The 25,854-nt window shown below is 43.0% G+C and overlaps 2 protein-coding genes across 2 annotated transcripts; one reads left to right on the forward strand and one right to left on the reverse strand.

Moving 5' to 3' along the window:
• Positions 1–2,868: 2,868 nt before the first annotated feature.
• On the forward strand, positions 2,869–6,714 carry zgc:194312 (uncharacterized protein LOC794943 homolog). The gene is made up of 2 exons (XM_035408570.1): positions 2,869–4,127; positions 5,922–6,714. The coding sequence occupies exons 1-2, from the start codon at positions 3,217–3,219 to the stop codon at positions 5,980–5,982; spliced, it is 972 nt and encodes a 323-aa protein (XP_035264461.1). The 5' UTR covers positions 2,869–3,216; the 3' UTR covers positions 5,983–6,714.
• Positions 6,715–10,836: 4,122 nt separating this feature from the next.
• On the reverse strand, positions 10,837–25,665 carry acadvl (acyl-CoA dehydrogenase very long chain). Its single transcript, XM_035408569.1, has 20 exons — positions 25,246–25,665; positions 24,976–25,045; positions 23,807–23,881; positions 22,980–23,052; positions 22,830–22,894; positions 22,255–22,389; positions 21,945–22,089; positions 21,669–21,798; positions 21,387–21,512; positions 20,592–20,790; positions 19,063–19,167; positions 18,290–18,376; positions 15,484–15,546; positions 14,320–14,421; positions 13,525–13,622; positions 13,176–13,248; positions 12,871–12,943; positions 12,347–12,419; positions 12,071–12,146; positions 10,837–11,611 (listed from the first exon to the last, which is right to left on the reverse strand). Exons 1-20 carry the CDS (start codon positions 25,317–25,319, stop codon positions 11,474–11,476), a joined length of 1,980 nt encoding a protein of 659 aa, XP_035264460.1. The 5' UTR covers positions 25,320–25,665; the 3' UTR covers positions 10,837–11,473.
• Positions 25,666–25,854: the final 189 nt, after the last annotated feature.

Below are 25,854 nucleotides of genomic sequence, written 5' to 3' on the forward strand. Positions count from 1 at the left end.
CAAAAAGCAAGCACTTTAAACTTGACCGACAGCGTATTAGGAGTAGGCTGCTGTGAGGAACACAGCGTGTGGCCAATCGCATCTTACAAAATAAAAAAATATTCAACTGTTGACTTCAAAGCTATGCTTCAAAGTAACGAGTAACGACAACCTTCATAGAAATGTAGTGGAGTCAAAAGTACAATATTTGTCTTTCAAATGTAGTGGAGTAAGTTTCCAAAAAAATAAATACTCAAGTAAAGTACAGATAGGCCTACTCGAAAAATAGACTTAAGTAGCTACTGTACTCAAGTAAATGTACTTCGTTACTGTCCACCCCTGCTGACCAATGATCTCTTTTGCCAGAATACATTGTTAGCACTACATGACTAATAGCCTACATAACTTTGCTGTACTTTGATATAGCCTATTTACATTTAGCAGGATATAATGCCTAACCCAAATAATTTTATTTCCGGGATTTCTACTGCAATAAAAACAAACAAACAAATAAACTTCCCAGAATAAGAGCTGTCACATGATATCACCTGTTGCACTGGCGGAGTCGCCCCGCCCCCCTATGATGCATCATAGCTTTTTGCGCGCTGGTGGGGCCCCATGTCGTGCAGTAAGTGCCCTTTTTATTTTTTCGCCCCTGCCCTTCAAACAGCTTGAGTCCGCCACGGACCTGTTGTTTTCTGGAGATGTGCCTACTCTCATTTACTGGAATAGAGACATTGGTGATTTAAAATTTCGCATTGAATCAAGAAACAACATTGTTTTACAACAGGAAGTAAGACTACTCAATGCTGTGGAAAGTGTCACGTCAGTACAAATGTCGAAATGACAATTACGTAAGAAAGAACTTACGAGGAGTCAAGACGATTAGTCTGATAAATGAGAAACGCGTTATTTTTTATTACGTGTAGACCTGCAGTTTACAATTATTACACATATATAAATATGAATAAATGTATATTTTCATATGATAATCATCACCTCACTACAGTAAGTATAGAGTCCAATGATTCCACACAGGTAGGGCTAGTTGGTCAGCAAATTAATAATAGCTTGCTAACGTTAGCGGTATAGGCAATAGGCTAGTTTTTTTAATACACCAAAATATTTAGTGATTAAGCGCGGAAGACACAAAGACTGGGCTCCTTTTTTAAACCACTGTTCTAAACTGTTCTCAGTTTAGGTTGTATTTTTGAAGCGCTTTTCTGATTAGATGACATGCAGCTGCGATACAATTTTCAGGCTGATAATAATAATAATGGGAAGTAATAGAAGAAGAAGAAGAAGAAGAGAAAAAGAAAAGAAGAAGTGCAGAAGGCTGCAACCAGTAAACTGCACACATTTGCTGAAGTCACTTCCACCATCAAAGTGAAAACACAAAATGTTTTTTCCCCTTTTTCAATTTGGAATGTCCAATTATATTCACCAGCTGTGCAATCAATTCGGAAGGGGGCATACGCATACAAGCACACTAGTGCCGTCATATGAGCCATCAAACAGCCCCTGTACATATAGTACCACAAGAGGGCGGTTGAACCCTGTATTCTAGATATTTCTTGCACGCGTTTTCTGTGATTAGCACCAGTTAAAATTCTGACGTATTTTTTATTCTAATGAACGCAGAAAACGAATCACTATAAATATAAAATGCATATACATAAAATGCATATGCCAGCAGCCATACCTCCATGCACTCTGATCCTGCCGAATGGCTGAAGCTAAGCAAATGTGGGCTTGGTTAGTACTTGGATGGGAGACCACCTGGGAATACTGAGTTGCTGCTGGAAGTGGTGTTGGTGGGCCAGCAGGGTCAATCTTCCCTCTGGTCACATAAACCCTAATGCCCCAGGGCTGTGACGGGGACACTGTGCTGTAGGAGATGCCTATGAGACGTTAATCCGAGATCCTGACTCACTGTGGTCATTGGAAATCCCATGACACTTATCGCTGAGAGTAGGGGGGTTCCCCGGTGTCCTGGCCAAATCCCAGATATGGCTCTCGCAAACTTGCCACCAGAAATCATCCCTAGATTTAATTGGCTAAAAAATGTAGCTCCCTCTCCACCTTCGCTAATGTGTGGTGAGCTTCCTGGCGCAAAATGGCTGCCGTGCATCACCCAGGTGGGTGCTACACATTGGTGGTGGGTGAGGTGAGTTCCCCATCATCACTGTAAAGCACTTTGAGCATTCGGAAAGGTGTTATATAAATGCAAGATATCCTTCTAAAACTGTTTCCGATCGACAACAAAAAAAAAAACAAGAACATCAAACTACAATATTCCCAATGAATATTAGTATTTTAATATTTGCAGAAGTAAATCTCAATTTGATGTTGTTTCTAAATATATCCAGCTGTATACCGTTCTATATACTTCTCTTGGCTGAAGCCAAGCTTGGCAGTAGCTACTTGGTTAATACAGTACTTGGATGGGAAACAACCAGATATAAGTTGCTGCTTGATGAGGATGCGGTGAGCGAAATGCGGTCCGTCTGGTATCAAGTAAAACAACCCTAAATGCGTCTTTTCACTGATTGGAACAGTGTGTTAACACTATACATTGAAAAAAATGTTTCATTGAATAAACTTAAAATTTTTATTTCAATTTGTTACACATGTATTTTCAGGGTTTCTCAATTGGAAATTATTCGGTTAATTTGAATGAACCTAAAAATATTTCAATAGAGAAAACTTAACAAATCGAAGTAAAACTTTATGTTTTTCCAATGAAGCATACATGTGTTTTGTGTCTATGATCTACAGGTACTAATATAGAATCCATAAATAGTTTTTGAAAAGGGCGGGCAGACTAAACTGAAACGGCAAAGCAAAATAACGACGTGACATACAACACAGAGAGCGAGAGAGAGGGGGGGAGGGAGAGAGAGAGAGATATTGCCACTTGCTGGTTGTTTGGCTACAAGAAACACGCGGATGGACTCGTGCGCAAGGGGAAACATGAAAAATGAAGACACACTAGGAAGATAGGCTGCTGGATGAGTGCAGATATCGGAAAAGTAAACAATTACGTCAATTGCTGAAGGACCGTAAACAACACAACAAATGTTCCCGTCTGAAGAGGATGTAAGTAGGAGGCAAACGGCGCCTTGAAATTTAGCATCTCTTCAGTGAGGTTTCACCGCTCATTTGTCGCATAACAGAAGAGTATTATTAAATGTGAAACGGATATTAATAACTGGAAAAGCAACATTACTGGCAACGATGTCGATTAACGGGACGGGGTATGACTACACTTCTATACGTGTGTGTGCTTCCACCGTGTCCTTCATAATTTTGGCTTTCTTCAACCTTGTGATAAACTGGACTATTTTACGGGAGGAACGGCTTCGCACCCAAGCACGCTTTGTTCTGGTATTCCACTTATTGTTTTCCGCCCTTGTTTACTTTGGGGTCGGCTGCGCCTTCTACCTGCAGATACACGTGAATGCTAGAACCCCTGAAGCCGTTTGCCAGGTGATAATAACCATTTTAATAACCAGTGCCTCAAATATTCTCCTCACCCTTACTGCCATGGCTCTTGACCGCTACTTTGCCATCTGCTTCCCGCTCAAATACAGCTCCTTGTGTTGTGCGCACTGGCCCTGGCTCATTGGAATGCTTACGTGGGGTTTGGCTCTAATTACCCCACTGAGTCTGTTGTCGAAACCGGCGTTCAGAGGGCAGTGCAACCGAGAAAACTTGAAAAAAGGCGAGCTCCACAAAATAATTTTGATATCCGTGTGCGCCACACTCATCCTGTTCAGCTATGGAAAAATCTTACACGAGGGCAGGCGTCTTGGCGTGCTGACTCGTCGCAACCGCGTCGGCTGCAGGACTATAGCACTGCATGGCGCCCAGCTCGCTGTATACATCCTCCCCAACTTTGTGAACTTCGTGCTGCACCTTCTTCAGAAGCAGGGCTATCTCCACCGTGACCCCAAAGAGCTGTTTGCAGTGATAAACTTTGCATTCTTCAGCCTTGCTCAGTGCATTGCTCCCATCATCTACGGATTGCGTAAAGAGGAGCTTCTGGAGCAACTGTACCATCGCTTCCCCTGCCTGTCCTGCCACTTGAAAAGGGTCCTGGAGTGGACAGTACAAGCCACGCAACCCCGCTTGCATCCACAGACACGGTAAGGCTCAAAGAGAAACCTTCAAAGCAACTACCCACGCCGTACAAAGTCATCCATAAACTGTAGAGCTCAAAGGCTCAAAGTAGCACATACTTGCTTTTCGTGGTACTTGAACATGACGACATAATGATAACTAAATCATCTTTGTGTAACATTAGATTATAAGACAAATCATGAATAATTACATTACATTACATTACAGGCATTTGGCAGACGCTCTTATCCAGAGCGACGTTACTTGTTATTCTAATTTCGTAAGAGTAAGACAAGTAGTAAACAAACTACAAATAGTTAGCCAAACATCTTTTGTTTCTTGCACATAATCTGTATACCTTGAAAGTAGGAATGGGTCTAGTATAATATAGACCATATTAGGTCTCCTGTATAGTACTGGGAAAATGAATTTGACACTCATTTCCAGGGTTCGTACGGTCATGAAAAACCTGGAAAAGTCATTGAAATTTAAAATGCAATTTCCAGGCCCTGGAAAAGTTATGGAAATATAGCTAAAGTTGCATCAAATATAATTACTAATTAATCCAATCATAAACATAGTATGTATAGTAATAAAACGTACATTGGCACGTAACCTTCGCGGTATTTTGGTGGTGAGAGAAGTTAATTCGGCCTGGCTCAGTCTGTTTACAGGCACGTCCAACACGCTTCTGCTAATGTAGCAGTTAGTAAACGTAGGCCCTACTGTGCCGACAATATGCCAGGGAAGTGCAGCTTTAATAATATATCAGGGCTCGAAATTAACTTTTTTACTTGGTAGCACTGGTGCTCCCAACTTCAAAAAGTTAGGAGCACCCACCAAAATGTAAGGAGCACCAGCAAGATATGCAATAGATATTTTATTGATAAACGACAATATAACAGTACGGTTTACAAGTAACCGTTAAACTGTCAGGCCTAAAATGTGTCGACTCTTCAAGGAATTGCGTGTTATGCATTCAAACGACACAGCGCTTCTCGTCACATTAATACCGCTAATTAAATCAACCGCCAGTAAACTGCATCGGAGAAATTAGCTGTTTCAACTGGGTCGCTACACAAAACACTACGTCAATGTTTCAAAAAAAATGCCGTAATCGTTCGCTTCAACTTTTCAGCTTTCGATAACGCTAATAAATTGAACATAAACTTTTGTCTTCAGGTAACATTAGTTACCGCGTTAGCTCTCTGTGTCGCGTGACAGTGGAGTGCTGCGAAAGGGAGTGATTGAAGGCTAATATTAACCAATTTAAAATCAGCATTAAAGGTAAGAATGTCTAGCTCACGATTGGTTAGAAGGGTCACCGTCAGCTCACAAGGCACATATTGAGTGTACTAACTAGCGAATGTACAGAGAAAGAGACGTTCGACTGGAAAAAGGAAAAAAAAAAAAAAAGGTCGCACCAGAACAATTATTTTCACTCGCACAAATGCTCCCAATTATATTTCGAGGTCACACAGATTAAATTTCGGGAGCATATGCGACCAAAATGGTCGCAATTTCGAGCCCTGTTTGAGACATTGACAAAAATGTTAAACTATTCGAATTAAAATATGAGAGAATGTATCTAAGTGTGTCTGTCTGGTGTTTATTTGTTTTAGAGAGGCACCATATGTTTCAGATGCAGACCTAAGTTTACTTAGTGTTACAATAAATAATTTTAAATCGTCCCGCTGAGATAAAGTCATTTGTTTTGGTCATGGAAATTCAGTTAAAGGTTGTGGAGAAGTCATGGAAAAGTCATTGAAAATCATTGGTGAAAAAGTGTATGAACCCTGTATTTCTGCTTCTTGTTTCAGGGAGCGAACAATGACTTCCCAAAGGCTCATGTTAACAGAGCTCTCAAAGACGTCTGTGTGAGTGGGCTAGAGAAGACCCCTAGTAGGAATACAGCCGGAATATTCTCAGCCTACTCCTCAGCACGCAAGGGCATAGAAGATGGTGGAAAGCCACATCCATATCATGAGGCTCATTACCTATGGATACAGCTGGAGTTTTACTGAAGAAAGAGTAAATATCAAGTACACAAACACTGGTGGTCTTCAAACCTGCAGGATTCTGGTTATAGGATCAACTTCTTAGCACTACTCCACACAGCCAAGGAACACAGAGGATTTTAGTCGACCCTGGTCACTCTCTGTGCAGTCCAGTCTCTGCTCAGTGTGTCTCAAAGGGGGAAATCCTACATAAAGGACGAAGTCTGTCCCAGACCACTCTTATTAACCTTATGACAAATGGTCCTATTCCTGTCTGGATCATTGCAGGCACTTATTAGTGGGTAACAAGGTGCAAGCTTTGATAAGCGTGTGTGTACAAATCTCATAGTGGAAAACCAGAAATGATATTACCAAAGCCAATTCTGGCTGCTGTGAGCAATATAAGCTAAGTTGAATCATAAAGCAAAGTGTATTTATTGATAATTTACATTTATAATGAATCAGTCAAAGGCAGTAATGTGCTGTCATTTTAAAGTTAAAATTTCAAGAAGACCTGTATTTTAATTAATAATGGACATGTTACTGCAAGGTTTACTGCCTCATTAATGTTTTCACAGTATTATTGGATATTAAAACCAAACTCAGTTTCAATCCACTGTAGTCATCCAGCTTGTCCTTGTTCCCTGTCTAGATCCAAGATCCTCGTGTCCGTAGACTGAAGGGTGTGGACTGCAAATGTGTTCTGGTGCTGCAAAACATTTTTTTACAGAGTGGCAGTGTAGTGAGGGAAGTGAGCTTGCACTTTTAAGGTTGTGGGTTTGATTGCCAGCTGTGGTACTGCTGTTGTACAATTGAGCAGGGTACTTAACCTAAATTGCTTCAATAAATAGTCAGCAGTCTAATTTAATTGTTTAAAAAAGGGCACGTTTATCTGTATATGAGGATCTGCTGAATACTTAAATGAAGTTTGGTTTACAGTTGAGAGGTTTAGTGGATTAAAAGGATATGATTAGAATGCACAGGAACAGGGCATAGTGATTCTCAGTTTTCTCACATTACAAATAAGATGTTACATTCAGTGACAATTTTTATATCCTTTTAGTCCACATTATACTATTTGGCACGGGGACATCTGTGTAGCAATCACAGAATTTGCTATTCCGTTGAACAGCTGCAGATATGTTGGCTTAGGCCAACATTACATATGGCAGATAACTCCCATTGAAGTGTGCTCAGAAATGACTGATTTGCAATAGACCTTCAGTATGACCACATGAATTCCAAACGGAGTGACAGGACGCTTTTTGCTGCAGCTGTATGCTGGGGAAAAGCGACAGCACGAAAGAATCTTGTTTAGTTCGTCTTTACAGACAAAATTCTGTGTGGTGAACGAAAATGACTGGCTATTCTCTCTTCACCAAAGTTATGGAAGTGCAACAGAAAGACAGAAGTGTGGTCTGCCTTGTTCTGCAAAAAATCGACTGAAATAGAAAACTTGTCATACAGACTTGCAGTTCAATTGTGACTGACCAGAGGAGTTGTGAGAATGCCCAAACTGCTGGTTCTAGATCCAAAAGAGATCAGACAATCTAAATAAGTGGGTACATAAAAGCGTCCTGGAACCCCATACTTATCCGGGATAATAATGCACATACCTGGATTCATGCGTTTCAGAGCCCACCATTGCCAATTATGAGATTATTAATAATTGACTGCCACGATACAGCAAGAAAAACAACTATTTATCTGTCAACCTACTAAGCCAATAAGACCTCCAGGTCCCCCCCAAAAAAGAAAAACTATCAAATCTACAAAGTTTGTAAGCGTGAATGTGTTCCGAAACACGTAAACCTATATCCCCAAATATTACATCCTTGGGTTGCGTAGTTGTTTTTATCCAACATGAGAGCGAAGCACATATACCTGCTTCACCTCAGGAAAGATAGACAGCATTATGGACAGCATTACAGGAGGGTGAGGGGAGTGGAGTTTGGATATGTGGGTCTGAGGGCACAGTGGAGCAGAACTATGGTCTGTCACTGGTTGGTAGTTTAAGTATGTAAACGACACCTATTTGTTATCTGGACCAAACAAGACTGCTTTGTCTCACACATAATATCCCATTTTACAAAGTCGATCAATGCACTTTCATTAGAAAGTTGAATGAAATCTTACTGGAAAATTGAGTTTTATTATATACATAATTAATCACTGGAAGCATGAGAAGCAATCAGCTACTTCAATGCATTTCTTTATATTTCAGATTAGGGAAATTCTAAGCCTGGCTCCTCCAAACCACAACCCTTCTTGCCTTCCTGCAGACTCAGCAGCAAAAGACAAGCTAAGCCAATCACAGAGAAGGATTAACTTCTCAGCATGCAGCTATCTACATACTGCATTTCCAGGAACTGACTCTTGAGTTTTTGCTAATGGAGGAAACCAAAGCAGAAACAGGTATCACAAGTAAAAGGAATCATTGAAAGGCAGTTCTTTATAGCTTTATGAAAACAAGATATTGGTTACTCATTCAAAGGTGTAAAAAAACGAATAGGCTTCTGAAAGACCTCATACCTGCAACACACACAGACAGAGGATACAAACCTGCATATTAGCGGCAAATAAATTCAGAAAAAGTCCAGAAAAAGAATTTCATGCGCATGGCGGAATTTAATCTAACCTGTTATCAGGTGACTTGTGCAAAGCCAGATGCCAGTACAGTTTGTTGTTCTTGTCAACGTACTACTGTTGGTCAAGTTTCTAACCAGAGTACTGTAAACAGAGAATTACCATAAATTAACCAAAAAAAGTGTGCCTCTCCTGGGAGGGAGATGCGGCAGTTCCAGGCATGCATCGTCATTTGTCGCATTGAAAGAGAGAGAGAGAGCACCCACACCAACAAAAAAAAAAAATCAAATTAGCACCCTTTCCTCTCATGGGTTCTGAGCAAAAACAAACTAAAACAACGAACTAAAATAACAAATACAAGACAGTAAAACCCAGCGACAGCTTTTCAGCTCACCACTGGCCTCAGCTGGCTAATTTTTCAGTTGCCTGGTTCTTTCTCAGTCTATTGCACCCCAACTAACAAAAACTCCCAAAAAGAACTCAGTCTCTCCTTGTGTGCTCTTGGTCTCGGCCCGGTACCGTGGAGAACAACACCTTTAAGCACCTGGACTGATTAGTTAAAACAACCCAGGTGCGTGTTCTCTCCACCGGTAGGCGTGGCTAAGACTAATCTGGTTCTCCGCTGGCCCGAATGCTAGTCATAACATTTTAATCATTGCTATATTCCACCCTAGCGGACTACTGATGTGTGAGTCCGGAGGGCAGACTAGCATGTACACCCTATGACAAGGGCTCTACCAGCCACCCCTCTTCATTCCGTAATGCACCAGTTGAGCTGTGAAGCTACCGTTTGGATCACCGCGAGGCTGGCACAGGGAGCTGGCAGGTGCCTTAGCGACCAGGGGAATGCGCATTGGGCGAAGAGGCAGGGAATCCTCTGCTGATTGCAACCCTTCCTCCCCAATGAGCCATTACACAAAGTCCTGTTGGATTTCCTGCCAGTTTGCACAGCTGTGGTCCAACTTCATTCCAGACCATATTGTGCATTAGCAGACTATAAGTACCTCAGTTGCAATTACATTTTCCATTTCTACCTCACTAGGGCACAAATCCATCAATAAACTAGAGGACCTAAGGACAAATAAAAAAATCATTTATGACAGAAAGTACTTGTCTCACACATCTGATGAATGCATGGAGTTTCCTCACTTCTGTTTGCAAGTGCAGCCATGCAATGGGGCGGCAGGTCTTTCTCGGTGACTCAAGCAGCAAACATACACGCGCATTCAACTAACACCCAAGTCTGTAATCGGCTGAGAGTTTTATTAACACATTTATACTACAGTTCACTTCAACAATTCAACACAGTACAATCATATATTGTCACACCAGAGAGGCACTGGCAGAATCTGTGGAAACTGATTAGCGGTTTATCTGCTTTATTTAACAGTCTGACATCTCTTTCAAAGCCCTTATACGTTACAGTGGAAAATACTATAACTGCAGAAATGAAAGGCAGGTCCGGGCCAAAGTAAATTGTAGTTGTTTATATCAGCTACCACACTGATAATGGGAGTTCCCATTATCAGTGCGAGATAAACGAACATCTTAAATCAGGGATACATGATGTGGGAACCTCTTGTTCTTCGGCAGAAGACAAAACCATAAGTAAATGACAATGGAAAGATATTTTACAGCTAGATAAAAAAGGGAGATTACTTTCTGGAACTTCATTGTGAGACATTTGGGGTCTATCTTCAAACTAAAGAGGTTGCATTGCTTTTTTTTTTGCTTTTTTTGCAACCTTTAAGTAAGCCAGTAATGTAAAACAACAATTCTAAGGCAACTTCCTGATGAAACAGTTTTGAGGCAACAATTCCCCATGTTATCTAGCAATGGTACTGATGTACTTTTCTGCATGACAAATTTTCATTCTTCTACAGCAAAAAATGCACTTTACAGTAGCTTACATCCAACTGTAATCCATGCAATTGACAGGAAAGCAGTCCTTTTTCCAGTAAATTACAGGCGCAATTTTCTTCCATCTGCATATAGCTCCCTCCCTAGAAGTTACATGGATCTTTGTATAAGGCAAAGATGTAGTCCTTTTAAAAACATGAATTTGATTGTGTTCCCTGAGTCCTTGTGTGCGAGTGTGTTAAATGCAATGCAACATAGGAATGACTAATCATAAACAAGGACATGAGAATAATTTTCAAACACCACCTTGGATACACAAAACAGTACCATCAACAGGTAAGTAAGAAATTGCAGCGTGGTCAGGGTCACGGTGATAGAACTGAATTGAGTGAAACCACAGAGTTCAGGTACTGGGATCCACTATTTTATACAGAAACAACAGGACAAACATTTAATTAAATAATTCACTTGAGTCTCACCTGCCTAGACACTACAATGTGAGCCAGTCAGTATCTAATATGTATACAGTGATTTAAGAACTCAACCCAATCACAGGGCCGTGGCTCACAGTTGATTCTTCCCGCTCAAGTCATGTTGTTTCAGTGATGAGAGTGATGGGTAAAGCATCAGTGGCGATGACCTCAGTCTTTATCGAGCCAATTGGTTAAAAAAAAAAAAAAACCAGACAATTTCCAGTATTTACGGCTGATCAGTTATTGCAGCATTGTTTAAGTCTGTGACTTTTCTAGAAGACTAGAAGCACAAGGCATTTGTTTGCGGATGGTAATGCAGCAGTGCCTCAAAGTTCTGTTTTCACTTCACTGGACACTGAGCCTTAGGGTGGGGTCATTGGGGACACGCTGGGGGCAGGCGAGCTTCCTGGCTGGGATGGGGGCGGAGGGGTAGGGGTTGTAGCTGCGCTCGGGACTTCAGAAGCCCAGAGGGTGCGGGGACACCACGCCCCCGTTCTCCACCACGGCCGCGGAGATGGCTCTCAGGTTCTTGAAGATCCGCTTGGAGTCGCTGGATCTCAGAGACTTGATGTCATTCATGATCCGCTGATGGGCCTGCCAGAGAGAAGGAGGGAATTTGCAAAAGCCTCATTCTGAACAAACCCCCTTATTTTTCACAACAAAACCACTACATGTACCATATTCCCATTTCGCCCCCCGTTTCACCAATCAGGCACTGTCATCACATCTTTTTCTTGGAATTAATTAACATTTTTTAATTGCATATTAAGCCCACACAACTAAATATTTAGTGTTAAACTGACATTAACAGAGTACATTTGATCCCTTTTGAACTGAACTGTGTTGAATTAAGAATTAAGTGTTTTACTTTGTATGGGCTTTACACAGGTTGTGCTGCAGTTTACTTCCATTATTAAGCACACAAATGGGAGAGAGTAAAAAGACAGAGATAAAGGGAGTAAATGTTGATGAGAGGAGGGTGGCCTGGGCAGGAAGAGAGGAGAGAATTAGGTTGCGCACACATGGCGGGCAGGCAGGCGAGATCACACTCACCTCAAAACACCAGGTCTCACAGAGCATCTTCTCGTGCTGGGCAGAGGGGAGGCCCTGAGCCAGGGAACGCGAGGCCCTGGAGGAGAGACGCACACGGGGTCAGACAAAAACAAACGAGCCCAGAGAGAACGGCTCCCTGGGGGGTGTCGTGAGACAGGCACGAGGTCAGACAAAAACAAACAAGCCCAGAGAGAGCAGTGCCATGACTGTTCCCTCCCTCTTCAACGCCACATGCGTGACACAGATACGAGGGCTATAAACGTGTGCTGAGGTTACCTGGAGAGGACAACTACCATGGCGTACAGGTCAATGGCACAGTCCGCCACCCTCTTCAACACAAACTGCTCATCTGAAATACAGGGTCTCAACATCAGCTCAAAACCACCACACATCCAGTTACAGTATGTGCTTGGACATCATGATCATGACACATCATTACTACACAACAGTGAGTGCACAACCAATCACTTTAACGCAATGTAAAAAGAAAAAGCAGCTACTTGAAAAGGACACAAATGCTAAAGTATACATGCAAGAGTTAAAGTCTCAAAAGCACCAGATAGTTATCAGTGCTTCCTCTGCAAATTGGTTTGCTTAAAATCAACTAATCGAACAGCATCTAAAAAATATTGCCAGACAGCAACATGCCCAAAAAAGGAAACAATGTTGCTGTTACAGCAAAGAGACACATTCCTGCACAATGTGAGCTAGGACTATAGGTGTGTATGCTAAAACAGAGCTATGCGCTACTGAAAAGGAAGCAGAGACAGCATGGTGAAAATCGAGTGATGTGCTCTTACCGATGATTCTCTTGCCATGTTTAAGCAGCATGTCCTCGGTGACAGCTCCAAATTGCTCGATGGCTTTCACTGCCTAAAACGGTATGGATGCGTCAGAATGTTGATTTGAAGTATGCGCTTATGTGCACAAATTAAGATTAAGCCCAGCCGAACGATTATGCCGATTATCCCTGCAGTGTCCCTCTGCAATTGACACCACACACATTCCCCAGATGCTCCTCAAATGTTTCTCATACGTTCCAGGAACGTTTCTTCCCCGTGCATTTCCCAGTCGTTTCTCAGTGGTGTTTTTGTCAGGCGCTCACCAGCTCTCCGGACTCAGACAGCTCAGGATGGACGGACCCCTGCAACGTCAGCCCCGTTCCAAGCCCCGCCCTCCTGTGGAGAGAGGGCAGATGGCAGAGGAGGAAGAGGAAGAGGGATACTGGTGTCAAAACCTCAAAAATCGGTTTGGTCATTCCTGTAGCTCTCCGTACAGCAAGGCTGCTGACTTAATGTGTTCATGGCTATGAACAACTGTTACATAATGAGTATTGTACCTTATCGGGCCTGTGCTTTATAGTTGTACCAATGACCTTTGGTATGTACTTAGTGTACGTCACTTTGGATAAAAGCGTCTGCCAAATAAATTTAGTGTAATGTAATGTAACTGACCTCTTGGCTCTCTTGCTGATCTCTCCCACCAGCAAGCCAGCATTACCCAGTGGGTTCTTCAGTGCTCTCTGCAGACTCTTCAGTTCATTCCCTGCATTCTGACCACACAGGAGGTACACGCACATCACATTTTTGCTACTAAATACGCTTCCAGTGCTCAATAACCTGGCATAAGACCTTCACTGCATATATACTGGCAACACAGGAAGCAATTGAGCAAACTAAGCTTCCTAATGCACTGTGCCTGGCAAAAGTGTTCAACCCACTGAATACTTGCACACGTTTTATATTTTGTTGGATTACGCATGCAAGTTGTGAATAAAACCAATACATGGATAAAAATGTGTCCTATTTGTAAAGCAGCAAAATGTGATATGTGTCCTATGGGTCTGAATACTTTTGCATGATAAAAACTTGAATGTTATCAAACCATGAAATTTCTTGCTGATGTTCATTAGCAGTAAAATCAGCAAAGCGCATGTGCACAAACAAAGTACTGTGAATGGGATTAGAACTGTGAATAATGATAACATGATGTCCCCACTATGTATACTGACCGGATCATCACAACACATACAGATGACCGCAAATGATATCCTGACCTATACAGCATGCATTTCGCCACAGAAGGCAAATTATATACTGATAAAACAGGAAGTGCATTCATATCTGATCCCCTCAATGTGCATTGGCCACAGAGTCTGAGATATTACAACAACAGGAAGAGCTCTTAACCATCCTCTAATCTCCTGACAGTAACACATGCTAGCACAACCGTCCGCCCACCCCAAATACCTGAAAGCCATTGAGGGAAACGAACAGTCGGAGAATGTCATTGGTTCCCTCGAATATTCGGAATATCCTCAGATCCCTCATGACCCTCTCCACTCCTGCGTCCTGCACACAGAAAACACAGCCATGACTGCACAGAACACAGACTGCAAGCAACAAACATGCACACTGCACACCCACCAACCCCCACAACATTGCACAAACCAGTAACAGATAACAGCACCCAGACACATATTTCTATATATGAGTACAGAACGAGTATATGTAAAAGATCCTAATGTGTTTTCACAGAAATTGCCCAGTTACAGAACAAGCATAAATGTAGTCAGTGTTTTTTTCATGGCGGTTTCAGTGCTCAAACAGACAATGGGACTGTCTATGCAGCACTAAAATAACACTGCAGTCACCAAATTGCCCTTCAACTTGGTTTGTAAAAAAACCTGTATCCTCAGACTAATTCAGTTGATGGCAGATGGAGGCAATATAGTTCACTCTGACCTGACCACAAATAGATCAGACATTTGACTTTTATCAGCCGCCTTTACGATGTGCTATAACAACAAGTCAGCCTGTGATTCACCAGACTGTACAGTACGGCACACAGCACAGGCGCAGTACCCACCAGCTACGGTCTGAGAGCATAAGCCCACACAGCTGTGGAATATGCCACCTATACCAGCACCACACCACTGTACCCAACGATGCAGAGGCAGCGTCTAGCCGACCTAAAGCCTCCTTATCGCAGGTCTCCAACCTTCAACTTCCGTCAGCATCTTTTTTTGGCTTCGCCCCCGCTTGGTTTCCACCGCCCCCTCAAAACATCTCGATATGACAAGGGTTTCCACTGGTCTCGCGTGTGACTGCGGCTTCTCTGCCATTCTTCAGAAAGAAGAGCCACTTCAGACTGTCCTTCAGCCGGGTGGAAGGAGTCACAGCCTCTGACACATTGCCAAGTTCCTTTTATCGTCTTTATTCATCTTACAACCATGATTTATCAGTCAAGAAAACGTTGACAAACTTAGTTTGAAGTAAAATGCAAGTGCGAAGAAAATGTCCTCTGGTGTTCGGAGGTGGGGCCAAACAGAATGTAGCATGGCGCTCATTTCCATTCAGCCAGCAGTCGCTCGGTGTACGGGTCAGTAGTGCCTAATGCTCAAACGCACTCACCTTCATGAAGCCCATTCCGCCCATGACCTGAATGCACTCGTCCGTCACGGTCCAGGCTGCTTCCTGCAAGGTCACAGAACGTTTACCACTGAGTAGGCGTCACTGACAGGACCAATAAGCAGCTTTCATCTTTTAACATCCACGCACTACCATGCAGTCTGTGAACTGGCAGTGTAAATGCCGAAGGGAAAACTCAGACAGTCTGAAGCTCACCCATCACATCCTACTCAGACTGCCATTTCTTTAACCTTTACTTACAGACAAAGCCTTACTTTCAGTAGGTCACACAGAAAGAAAAATAGGCTTTAGGACTATTTTAAATGAATCATAAGTACGATGATACCAAGCAACCATACTGGTTGCAGAACACACAGAGTGCCATCAGAAATAATTCAGGTGCTTACTTGTGTGAATGAACATCCAGATCATTTTTAGCTCAATGTGACCACACAAATTGTATGAATGCTACTCATTCAGGCAAGTATTTTTTATGTTATTTATGCGATGTTATTATTAATATGTTTAAATCACAATCCACTGTTCTACCTCTCATGGTAATCCATGGCAAGTCTGCATATGCAACAGGATCTTTCACATGCAATGCAGAGCACTGGCAGAGCCAACAAAGCCATAGCAGTGCACTGAGAGATGAAAGGATGAACACAAGATCACAGGCCCGAAAGGGGACTGCACTTCCAGGAAATAGAAAGTGCCAGTTGAGCCGTTCCCCGCATGCGCCGCCCCGCTTCCACTGAGCTGAGCTCCCCGTACCCAAAACAGCAGCACGCCTCATTCGGAAACTCCCCAGCGTCCTTCAAACCAACCACATCTGCAGCGCTCGACTGAGCAGACCAGGCCCCAATAACGAAACCGATCTGAGGCACGATAGAGACGTGAACAACAAGTTAATTTATGATTCTAACCATTGAAACCGAAACCAAATGGTAGTAATTTCGATATCTGACGTTACCAGCAAAGAAAAAATGTGAAAACCACCCATATACTGACAAAACGATAGCGTTGGGCTGGGTGGTGATCATTTGGAATGAAATTTGGCAAAAACCTGGAATCCAATTAATGCGGAAGAGTGCTATGTAGAGAGTTCAACTTCTAACACACTTAGCCCTTCAGCAGCCATAGAAAAGGTGCAATCATTTTAAAAGGTCATCCCTGCCACTTGAGCATTGCTTTTATAGAAAGTAAATTTTTAAAAAAGACGTAAATAAAAAATAAAAAAATTACTGAGTAAAAATAAATTTGATGCGTTTCAATTTTAATCATACTTCAAAACAGTACTAGAAAAACACAATGCAGTAAATTAAATCTTAAAATGCATTTTTCTTACTAACATCTTATTTTTAAGAAAATAACAGCAAGTAAAAAGTAGACTTATAAACTGCTTCAGAGAAACTAAAGGATGGTTGCTTGTTGCATTAGTTTCGCTTTCATACAAATTTAAAATATGTGAAATAATTCCTCCGGGTGATTAGGTGTATGACCAATTGTCAGATGCCAGTCACTCAGTCCCGAATCCTAAACAATGCTGAATAGCAGCTAGTGATGGTCACCGTTAGATTATTGTACATAGTTTGACTCATGGGTTTTCCCCAATTTCTACAATCTCAATCTAAAATGGTACCCCAGCAAAGATGAGTGTTAGGACAGGAAATTCACAGAATCGGCATCTTGCTTTTTCTTTCAAACTAAAGCCTGGAAGCTTGCCTAAATGTGATGGATAGAGCAAGCTTGCCTAAAGGTGATGGATAGAGCAAGCTTGCCTAAAGCTGATGGACAGTGCAAGCTTGCCGAAAGGTGATGGATACTGCAAGCTTGCCTAAAGGTGATGGCTACTGCAAGCTTGACACGCTTCCATCATGTTAACATTTTTTTACAGTATTTACAACTTCCTTCATCCACTGAACCATCGGTGAAATTTATTTTAAATGAAGCATTACATTTATAATTGCTACACTCTTAGCATTTCTATTCCTAAGCCATCTCCCAAGGAACATTTCTCACATTGCCACAATTGGGTTTGGTATGTACAATTGGTTGTTCGGAAGGTCAATAATTGTGACAGACTGAATTAATGATGCATGATGATCATTTAAAAACGAAGCCACTATTCCTTTATAACAAACTATGTGGCGCAATAGTACAAAACATACAGCTCGTGCAGACAATCATTCATCTGCTGAACCAGCAGTTCTTACTAGCAATCAAAACCTCAGGCCAAAGCACACACTAATTAAAATACTTCCTCTCAAACACACTGCAGATACTTTTGTCATTTTATCATAGGGTCATTTCATAACTAAACCTAGATACACTTTCATAGCATTTCATGTGAAAATGTACAGTGAAATTTTTATATTTTACAGGAAAAGGACAAATACACAGTAACAACCATGATACAGATGTGAGAACCTGACCCAGTAATCTGGTCGTGAGCATTAAAGATGTTACTGTGTTACACAGCAGTGTGAGTGAGCATTTAAGATGTTACTGTGTTACACAGCAGTGTTTGTGAGCATTAAAGATGTTACTGTGTTACACACCAGTGTTTGAGCATTAAAGATGTTACTGTGTTACACAGCAGTGTTTGTGAGCATTAAAGATGTTACTGTGTTACACACCAGTGTTTGCGAGCATTTAAGATGTTACTGTGTTACACACCAGTGTTTGTGAGCATTTAAGATGTTACTGTGTTACACACCAGTGTTTGTGAGCATTTAAGATGTTACTGTGTTACACAGCAGTGTTTGATGGCTTGAGGAGCTGATGGCACGCTGTACTGGATACTTACGGAGGCGAAAATCTTGCTGATGGCAGCCTCTATCTGAAATTCTGAGGCTCCGCTATCCATGTTCCCACTGACCATGTAGGCCATAGACTGCAAGCAGAAACGAGAACAAGTTCACCAGTTAAAAAAGGAATTCATGTCAGGTTTCCATTGGCGAGATATTTCGCTGAGGCAACAGAAACGGGAATCTTTCCAGTAATGAAAGGTGAGCACAGCTCTTATGAGAGCAGGGCTCTGCATATATGCTTTACAGTTATTCGTATTTTAGGGATTTCCATACTTCATATTTCCAGATGGGGGTCAGATGTGAAATACACTACGGGGCCTGCTGGGGTGTTCGGTTTAACCGGTGGCACACGGTGCACAAGCCTACATCAGTGCCGTTATCCCCACACCCTGTCAATATCGGTACTTTAATTTAAAAAATAAAATTGAGTAAGTTCTCCTAAATTAGGCCATTAGGCAAGTAATGAAATTTTTTATTTCCATCACAAAATTGTGCACATTTTATCAACGTTATTTAAAATTGTGAACACGTACTCTTCTTTCTCCCCAACACACTAACACACATTTCTTCTGGTCTCTCTTTACATCAAATACTTTGCCATATTGTATGCTTTAGCAACGGTGGTAAACATGGCATGTCCCTGCATTTTACAGCTTTTTTTTTTTTTGGAAAGATCAAGTACACATCTTTTTCTTGGGGACTTAATGAACACTGCACATGCGACTGCAAAGGGTCTTTAAGGACCGTGGGAAGCCTGCACAGAGCTGACCTCAGTGACATAGTGGAGCATGGCCATGCGTGCCATCTTCTCCTGGATCGCCCCAAAGTTGTGGATCTTGTTCCCGAACTGAGTCCTGTTGGCGGCATGATCCGCCTGAAAGACACGGACAGAAACATCGACGGGGTCATGAAGAAAGGTCAAGGTGATGATGTACAGGGTCAGAGCTCAGCCACACCAATCACAGCGTAGGACACTGAAACTAAGCTCAGGCTGAAGCCCGCGACAGTGCAGCCTCCCCCTCACTCCATGTCTGTCAGAACCCCCCGTTTTTTTTTTTTTTGTTTTTTTTTTTCCAGATGTGGAAAACTCAGACAGCCATGTGACCATCTGCTTTTCCTTTTCTCACAACCGCGAGAGTCAGTTAACAGCAGCCAGGTAGACAGTATGAAGGCACAGGAAGAGGCCCAGTAGCAGCAGTGCCCACACAGGAAGTGGTTTTTTCAGAGCGGCTGCCGCTGCGCGCGCCCTGGGAGTTTCCTACCACTGAGAGGAAAACAGCAGGGTGGCAGAGGGAGCCGCGCGCCAGCATCAAAAGCACCAGGCGAGCAGATCAGCTTGCGGATAAAGCGCCAAATTTACACGACGCAGCAAAAACCATTACAATCTGTTTTACAAACCACTGCATATTTGTTTTAAACCAGAAATACGATGATCGAACGTATTCACACAATCACCGTCCCCCCCTTTCACTTCCATGAGAGGTTGTTTCGTGAGCTTCAGGTGCTTTCCAGGGTGGATTAATGCCCACATTTTCATTCCGAATGTTTTCATAAATGGTCAAATGGATTAAAATCTGAAGATGAGTTTTTGTAGAATTTAAATTATGTGCTCTTTTAACAGTTTTTGTAGACCTGGTCAAAATTCCCTCTACCCACAATTCCCTCTTCAAATTCCCTGTCAAATGTATGATGACTGATTACTCATTTATAATCAGTATCACAGAAAAAAGTTTTTTTAAAAACTGTAAAAGCTCCAGTGTGGGAATTACATATTTAAACTGGCATGGGTTCAAATGTTTCCAGTTAAAAAAAAAATTTTTTTTTTAAAGCTTTCATATACTGGAAACATAACTTATGTAGAACTTTATTTTTAGTTAGCTACAAAGGGTGCATGAATGTGATCAAGGTTTTTTCCAGTCATTGCTAGGTGCAGTTTTTTTTTTCAGTATTAATTTATTTTAAAAAATGCGTAGCCTACATGGACGTAGGTGGGTGTCCAAGACTAAGGAAATGAGAAAAACAGACCATTCTGCCATAAAGAGGGGAGCAGAAAACGCGACTTTCCCAGGAGTTACCGCGGCCCCCGTTTGAGATGAGGAGGAATCTGAGCCAAATGAAACATTCCCCAACCCGCCGGCCCCAGACACCCCGAATCTTAACTCGGCCATCTAAAGACAGGACACACGGTGAGACTATCATGTTACTGAGAGCACAGGAGCGCTCGCACACACACACACACACACACACACACACACACACAGCCTCGTACGGACAGGCGGACGGGCGGAGCAGACTCACGGCCTTGGTGATGACCCCCTTCATGGTGCCGGACAGGGCCGCCGCCATGCCGAAACGCCCGTTGTTCAGGATGTTCATGGCCACCTTGAAGCCGCCGCCCACCTCGCCCAGCACGCAGTCCAGGGGCACCCGCACGTTATCCAAGTACACCTCCGCCGTGTTGGACGCCTTGATGCCCATCTTCTTCTCTGGGGGGCCACTGGAAATGACATTCGGGGCGGGGGGGGGGGGGGGGTGCAGGGGAGAGCACAAGAGTAAAGAGAATGAATGACGAACGGGAATTGAGAAAAGGGATATGTATAGAAAATAGAAACCTGAGAATCAGAAGCAGTAAGAAAGACCATCAAAATCTCCACACATTCAGTCATGTTATCCACCTCCATATCCAAATCACAGCATTTAGCTGCTGGACATTATACAGGTACAATAAAACAGTTTCATTTGTGAAAATGAATTATGGCAATCTTCAGGATACAAAATTAATGAATAAAAAACTGGACAGTTTCACCAGTGACAGCTCCTACACATTCTCGGAATTATGTTTTAAGAGTATGACAGCTCACAAACATACACATACACACTAATCTCAAACACAGAGATAACAGCAGTTTGGCATGCGCTAGAGAGAATTCCAGACACTATTTTGGTACACAACAGCAACCAAGTGCCCGTGGACTCAAACCAGTCCTCTCCTTCCATGCCAACACTGTTCTTCACTTTTTCCCTTCTCCGCTCCTGCTTCTTCCTACAGCAGTGTCTGCCTCTTCCACTCTCTCCATCCTCCCCTTCACTCACTGAGTAACTCCACCAAAGCTCCTCTCCACGATGAAAGCAGTAATCTTGTCTTTCATCTCTCCAGTCTTTTCATCCTTCATTGGTGTCTTGGCGAACACAGTAAAGATCTCTGCTAAGCCTCCATTACTGAAAGAACAGAGCAATGATAATATACATCAACAGAAATATTTCAAATAGAGCAAAGGTTTCCTGTACTTGTCCGCCCCCTAGAGGAGCTGATAGGTATTGAAACGGCAGACTCATTTAATAGTGTCATCTCGCATTGGTGCTGGGTATGCATACCTGATCCAGATCTTGCCCCCGTTGAGGGTGAAGTACTGTCCACAGGGGGAGCGCACAGCTGTAGTCTTGATGGAGGCGGCGTCTGAGCCGCTGGCTGGCTCTGTCAGGCAGAAGGCTGCGAGGGTCTCTCCTGTCACAGGGAGATGAGGGTTTAACCCTAAAAACGCATCAGGTTTCCCCATATACGCACGCACAAACACGCACGCACGCACACACGTGCACACATGCACAGTTAGAAAAACAGACACAAGGCGTGCGATCATCCCCAGCTCTCACCGGAGGCCAGCTTGGGCAGGTACTTCTCCTTCTGCTCCTTGTTCCCAAACAGCAGGATGCCCTTGAAGCCAATAGACTGGTGGGCGCCCAGAGTGATGCCGACGGCAAGGTCGTGCATGCCCACGATCTCCACTAACCTGGCATACTAAGAGAAAGGGTGAGAGGGGTGCTGTCACTGGACACATTTCAAAGTTGTAAAAAGTAAGAATTCAGTACCCTGGCTGAACAACCCCACTCTTTCCCCCAGACCCATAACCCCACTCTTTCCCCCAGGGACATAACCCCAACCCCGGACCCATCTTCCCCTCACCTGTGTGTTAGTGAGGCCCAAGCCCCCCAGGTCAGCTGGCACCTGCAGGCCGAAAGCCCCCATCGCCTTCAGCCCCTCCATCGTGCTGTCCTCCACCTTTTCCAGCACGTCGTTCTTTGCTGGATCGTTCACCTCCTGCGGAAGCGACGAGGAGATGGACAGTCAGTGGTAGGGGAGAGGACAGAGAGACGGACAGTCAGTGGTGTGGGTGAGGACACAGAGAGACGGACAGTCAGTGGTGAGGGAGAGGACACAGAGAGACGGACAGTCAGTGGTGAGGGAGAGGACACAGAGAGACAGAGAGGCAGTGGGGGAGGAGGGAACATAGCGAGACGGACAGGAAGTCGGGGGGGGAGATAAAACATATGTGATGAGGAATTAGAGAAGAAAACATGACATGCACATCAAATAACTCCACATTCATCCCATACATTAAATTACTACTATTCCCATTACGGTAACTGGTAACTGATCACTTAAAAAAACGTACTGAAGAAACACATAATATTCATACTGACAGGCAGATCCTTAATGTCAAAAACAACCTAAGCCAAAGCAGGTAAAAACGCACTTACTTCAAAGAACTTTGTCACGGGCCCAACCAGCTCTCCGAGGAACTCTGTCTGCTCCTCGTTCATCACTGCAACGAGGCAATGCGACCAGTCAAGGCAACGCGACAGCAACATCAGCGCAGTATTATACAAGCGTTCAGAGGGGAGACTCACCTGAAGGGAAGGGGAACACCTGAGCCGTACTGATCTGCCCTTTGAACATGTTAACAGCAAACGACTGGGACTCCTGGCAGGTAAGAAAAGAGAGACATGAGAGGTTTCCAAAATCCATATGATTCGCTAGTTATGTCGATATAATAAATCATTGATATGTGTAGCTAATTATTAACATACCAGATGGTTCTACTGTTACAATAAAGCATATATAGAATGTAGTATGCTAACTAGTAATATATGCATCTGAAACAAGAACAAAATATGTAAAATGTAACCTACAGCGCTAGCTTATTTCCAGTAAATAAGTTTGCTGCTAGGTAGCAAAACAGCTCGCTAGCTCATAAAGGTTCTCACTTTAATACAATTTCAATACAAAAAAATGAATAGGATTTTATTCGTGTTAATCATCAGCTACTGTATATAAGATTAGATGGCTGCAACAAATTGCATACCAAAGGTCAGACTTTATATAGCAAATTTTTCCCATATAACATTTGCAGTACATATGCAAGTACAATTCATCAAGAAAACAGGAAGTGCAGGGCAGGGGGGTGGGTGACAAGACAATCAATAGGAAGCTTACCAGCCAGTTCAGTGCCAACCAAACTTGCTGGCAACAATCAGATTACAAGCACTCACAAACTTAACTGGCCTTCCAGAGACTGAGTGTCTGAGGCTGAGACTAGCACATACTCATCTTAATAGTCACACAGGCAATCACCACAGGCCCTGTCTGGCCCGAGACCAGTGAGGCTAATGCACTACAGAATAGGGTGCCAGCTCAGCGCCTGTACAATGAAAGCAATGCTGCTGCAGCAACATACCAGACTGAGCGGCTTCTTCTCAGAGGCAACCTTAGCAGCAGCGTCACTGGCAACCGCCGGCTTCTCCAGCACCGCCTACAGGCAGGGATGAGTGTGGATGAGAACGGAGGACGAGAGAGGAAGAGGAAGCAGGAACAGGAGAAACATGATGGTGATAGGCGTAAAAAAAGAGAGAGGAAGGTGTCGGGTCATGGAGAGAAAGGTGAGGGAGGGATGGATTCATTGGGGAGAGATGTACAGAGGGGAAGACAGAAAGACAGAGTGAGAGAGAAATGTAGGAGAAAGTGAACAAGCACAGACAAGGTCAAAGACAAAGGTCTACTTTGTAGTCTGGCACAGTTGAGTTGAATGAAAGCCCAGGTTAAAAGTAGCACATTCCCATTTGAGGAGCTCGCCCATTCATGGGGGTGTGGAACACTGGTCAGAGTGAGCTGCCAAAGTCACGGTGCCCTTCAGTTATCCTTGTCCAGTGTCCCCAAAAACACACACACATACTCTTCTGTCTTTAAGGCTCTTCCTGGTGCAGCTCATTAAAATTGGTGTCATTTCCTATTAAAAACACTTATTCCAAAGCAGAGTTGGCCCATCTTGGTATTGGGGCAGTTCATGTTCTAGCAAGGAATGTAAAAACTTCACCAATAACAAGTGGGCCTGTTGTATTCATTGAACTAGTTTAACCAGCATTCCCAACTCTGGGCGTTATTTACTAGACCTTAAAGCAATTAAGGCTGCAGTACTCGGCACAAAACCCTGCAGCAAATGGAATGAGTAGGGATCAACAATAAAAACCGTGAGACGCCTACGAAACACTTTATTTACACAAACACATGGCAGGCCTCTTGGTCTCAGTAACTCACTTGCTGGCCGAAGGACTGATCGCTGCCACCTATGTCCCACATTCTAAGTCACGTGACTCCAGTTACCTTTGCCCTACATCCGAGGCCAAGGAGAAGAATTGCGTTGGCTGACGCGTTACCCATCATAGTATTCGAAGCCAAAACACCATGTATGATCATTGATTTTTGTTTCCAAAAAATAGTGATCGTCAAATGTTACACCAATAATTCTAAGCACAATAAGCTGAACGCCTAGCTAGCTAAACCACAATAGAAATCAGGTAGCGTTAGCTAGCTTGTTACATCTACGAAGCTGTTAGCTAACCAACTTACTTCGGCGGCCTGACTGGCGTAGAAACGAGCATTATGAACAGCTACAATGGCTCCAAGCTGGTGTTGACCCCTAAAAATAAAAATATATAAATTAAGTTAACAAGTTTGCAATGTTAACGTCACCAACAGCTATATTTTAGATCGTATTTGATACGGAAGTGCCAGTTTATTTTGTCTGACGTAGCGCTAGCTAGAGGGTAAGATTAAAGAACACTACAGATATAATTAACATAGCTAGCATTTAGATAACTAGCTACTTAAATTACTTACCCAGATATTGCGGGAGAAAGACGGAGGGCAGCACCACACAGAGCGGTGCTCTGGCTTACTCCACGCAGAAGCATTTCTGATCGTATACCGGGTTGTGTGTTTGAGTGATAAAGCCCAACGTTATGATAAACGTATCCGCGCGGAGGCACTCCAGCAGCGTTATTATGAAAATATCTCCTTGGCAAAATTTTAGCTGACGAGACTTCAATCAAATGTTTGTCCTCAAATAATTTAATATCGATATATAGAAATAATAATACGGTATATAGAAAAGGTCAATGCCTTCTCAGCTTGTTCGTTTGCAAATATCACCGAGGACGCCCAGGACGAAATAACCAACCAGAGACTGTAAAGCAACCAACTACAGTAGCTCGAAAAGTCTGAAACGTCAGAGCAGTTAGAAATGTGACGAGGTCAGTAAAAACGTAAATGCACATAGTTCGTCCAACAAGTTCCGGTACGTCATTCTGCGCAGGTTTCAAGAAGTTCCGGTATGTGGGAGGGGCAGCCATATAATGTTGACAATGGAACGTAAACAAAGGGCATACTCTTGTAATAGTGTTGTATCTTAGGTTGTTCTTAGGAAGTCATAAAATCCAGCCAATACAT

Source organism: Anguilla anguilla, chromosome 3 (assembly GCF_013347855.1).
Source record: "Anguilla anguilla isolate fAngAng1 chromosome 3, fAngAng1.pri, whole genome shotgun sequence".
Classification (NCBI taxonomy): Eukaryota; Metazoa; Chordata; class Actinopteri; order Anguilliformes; family Anguillidae; genus Anguilla; species Anguilla anguilla.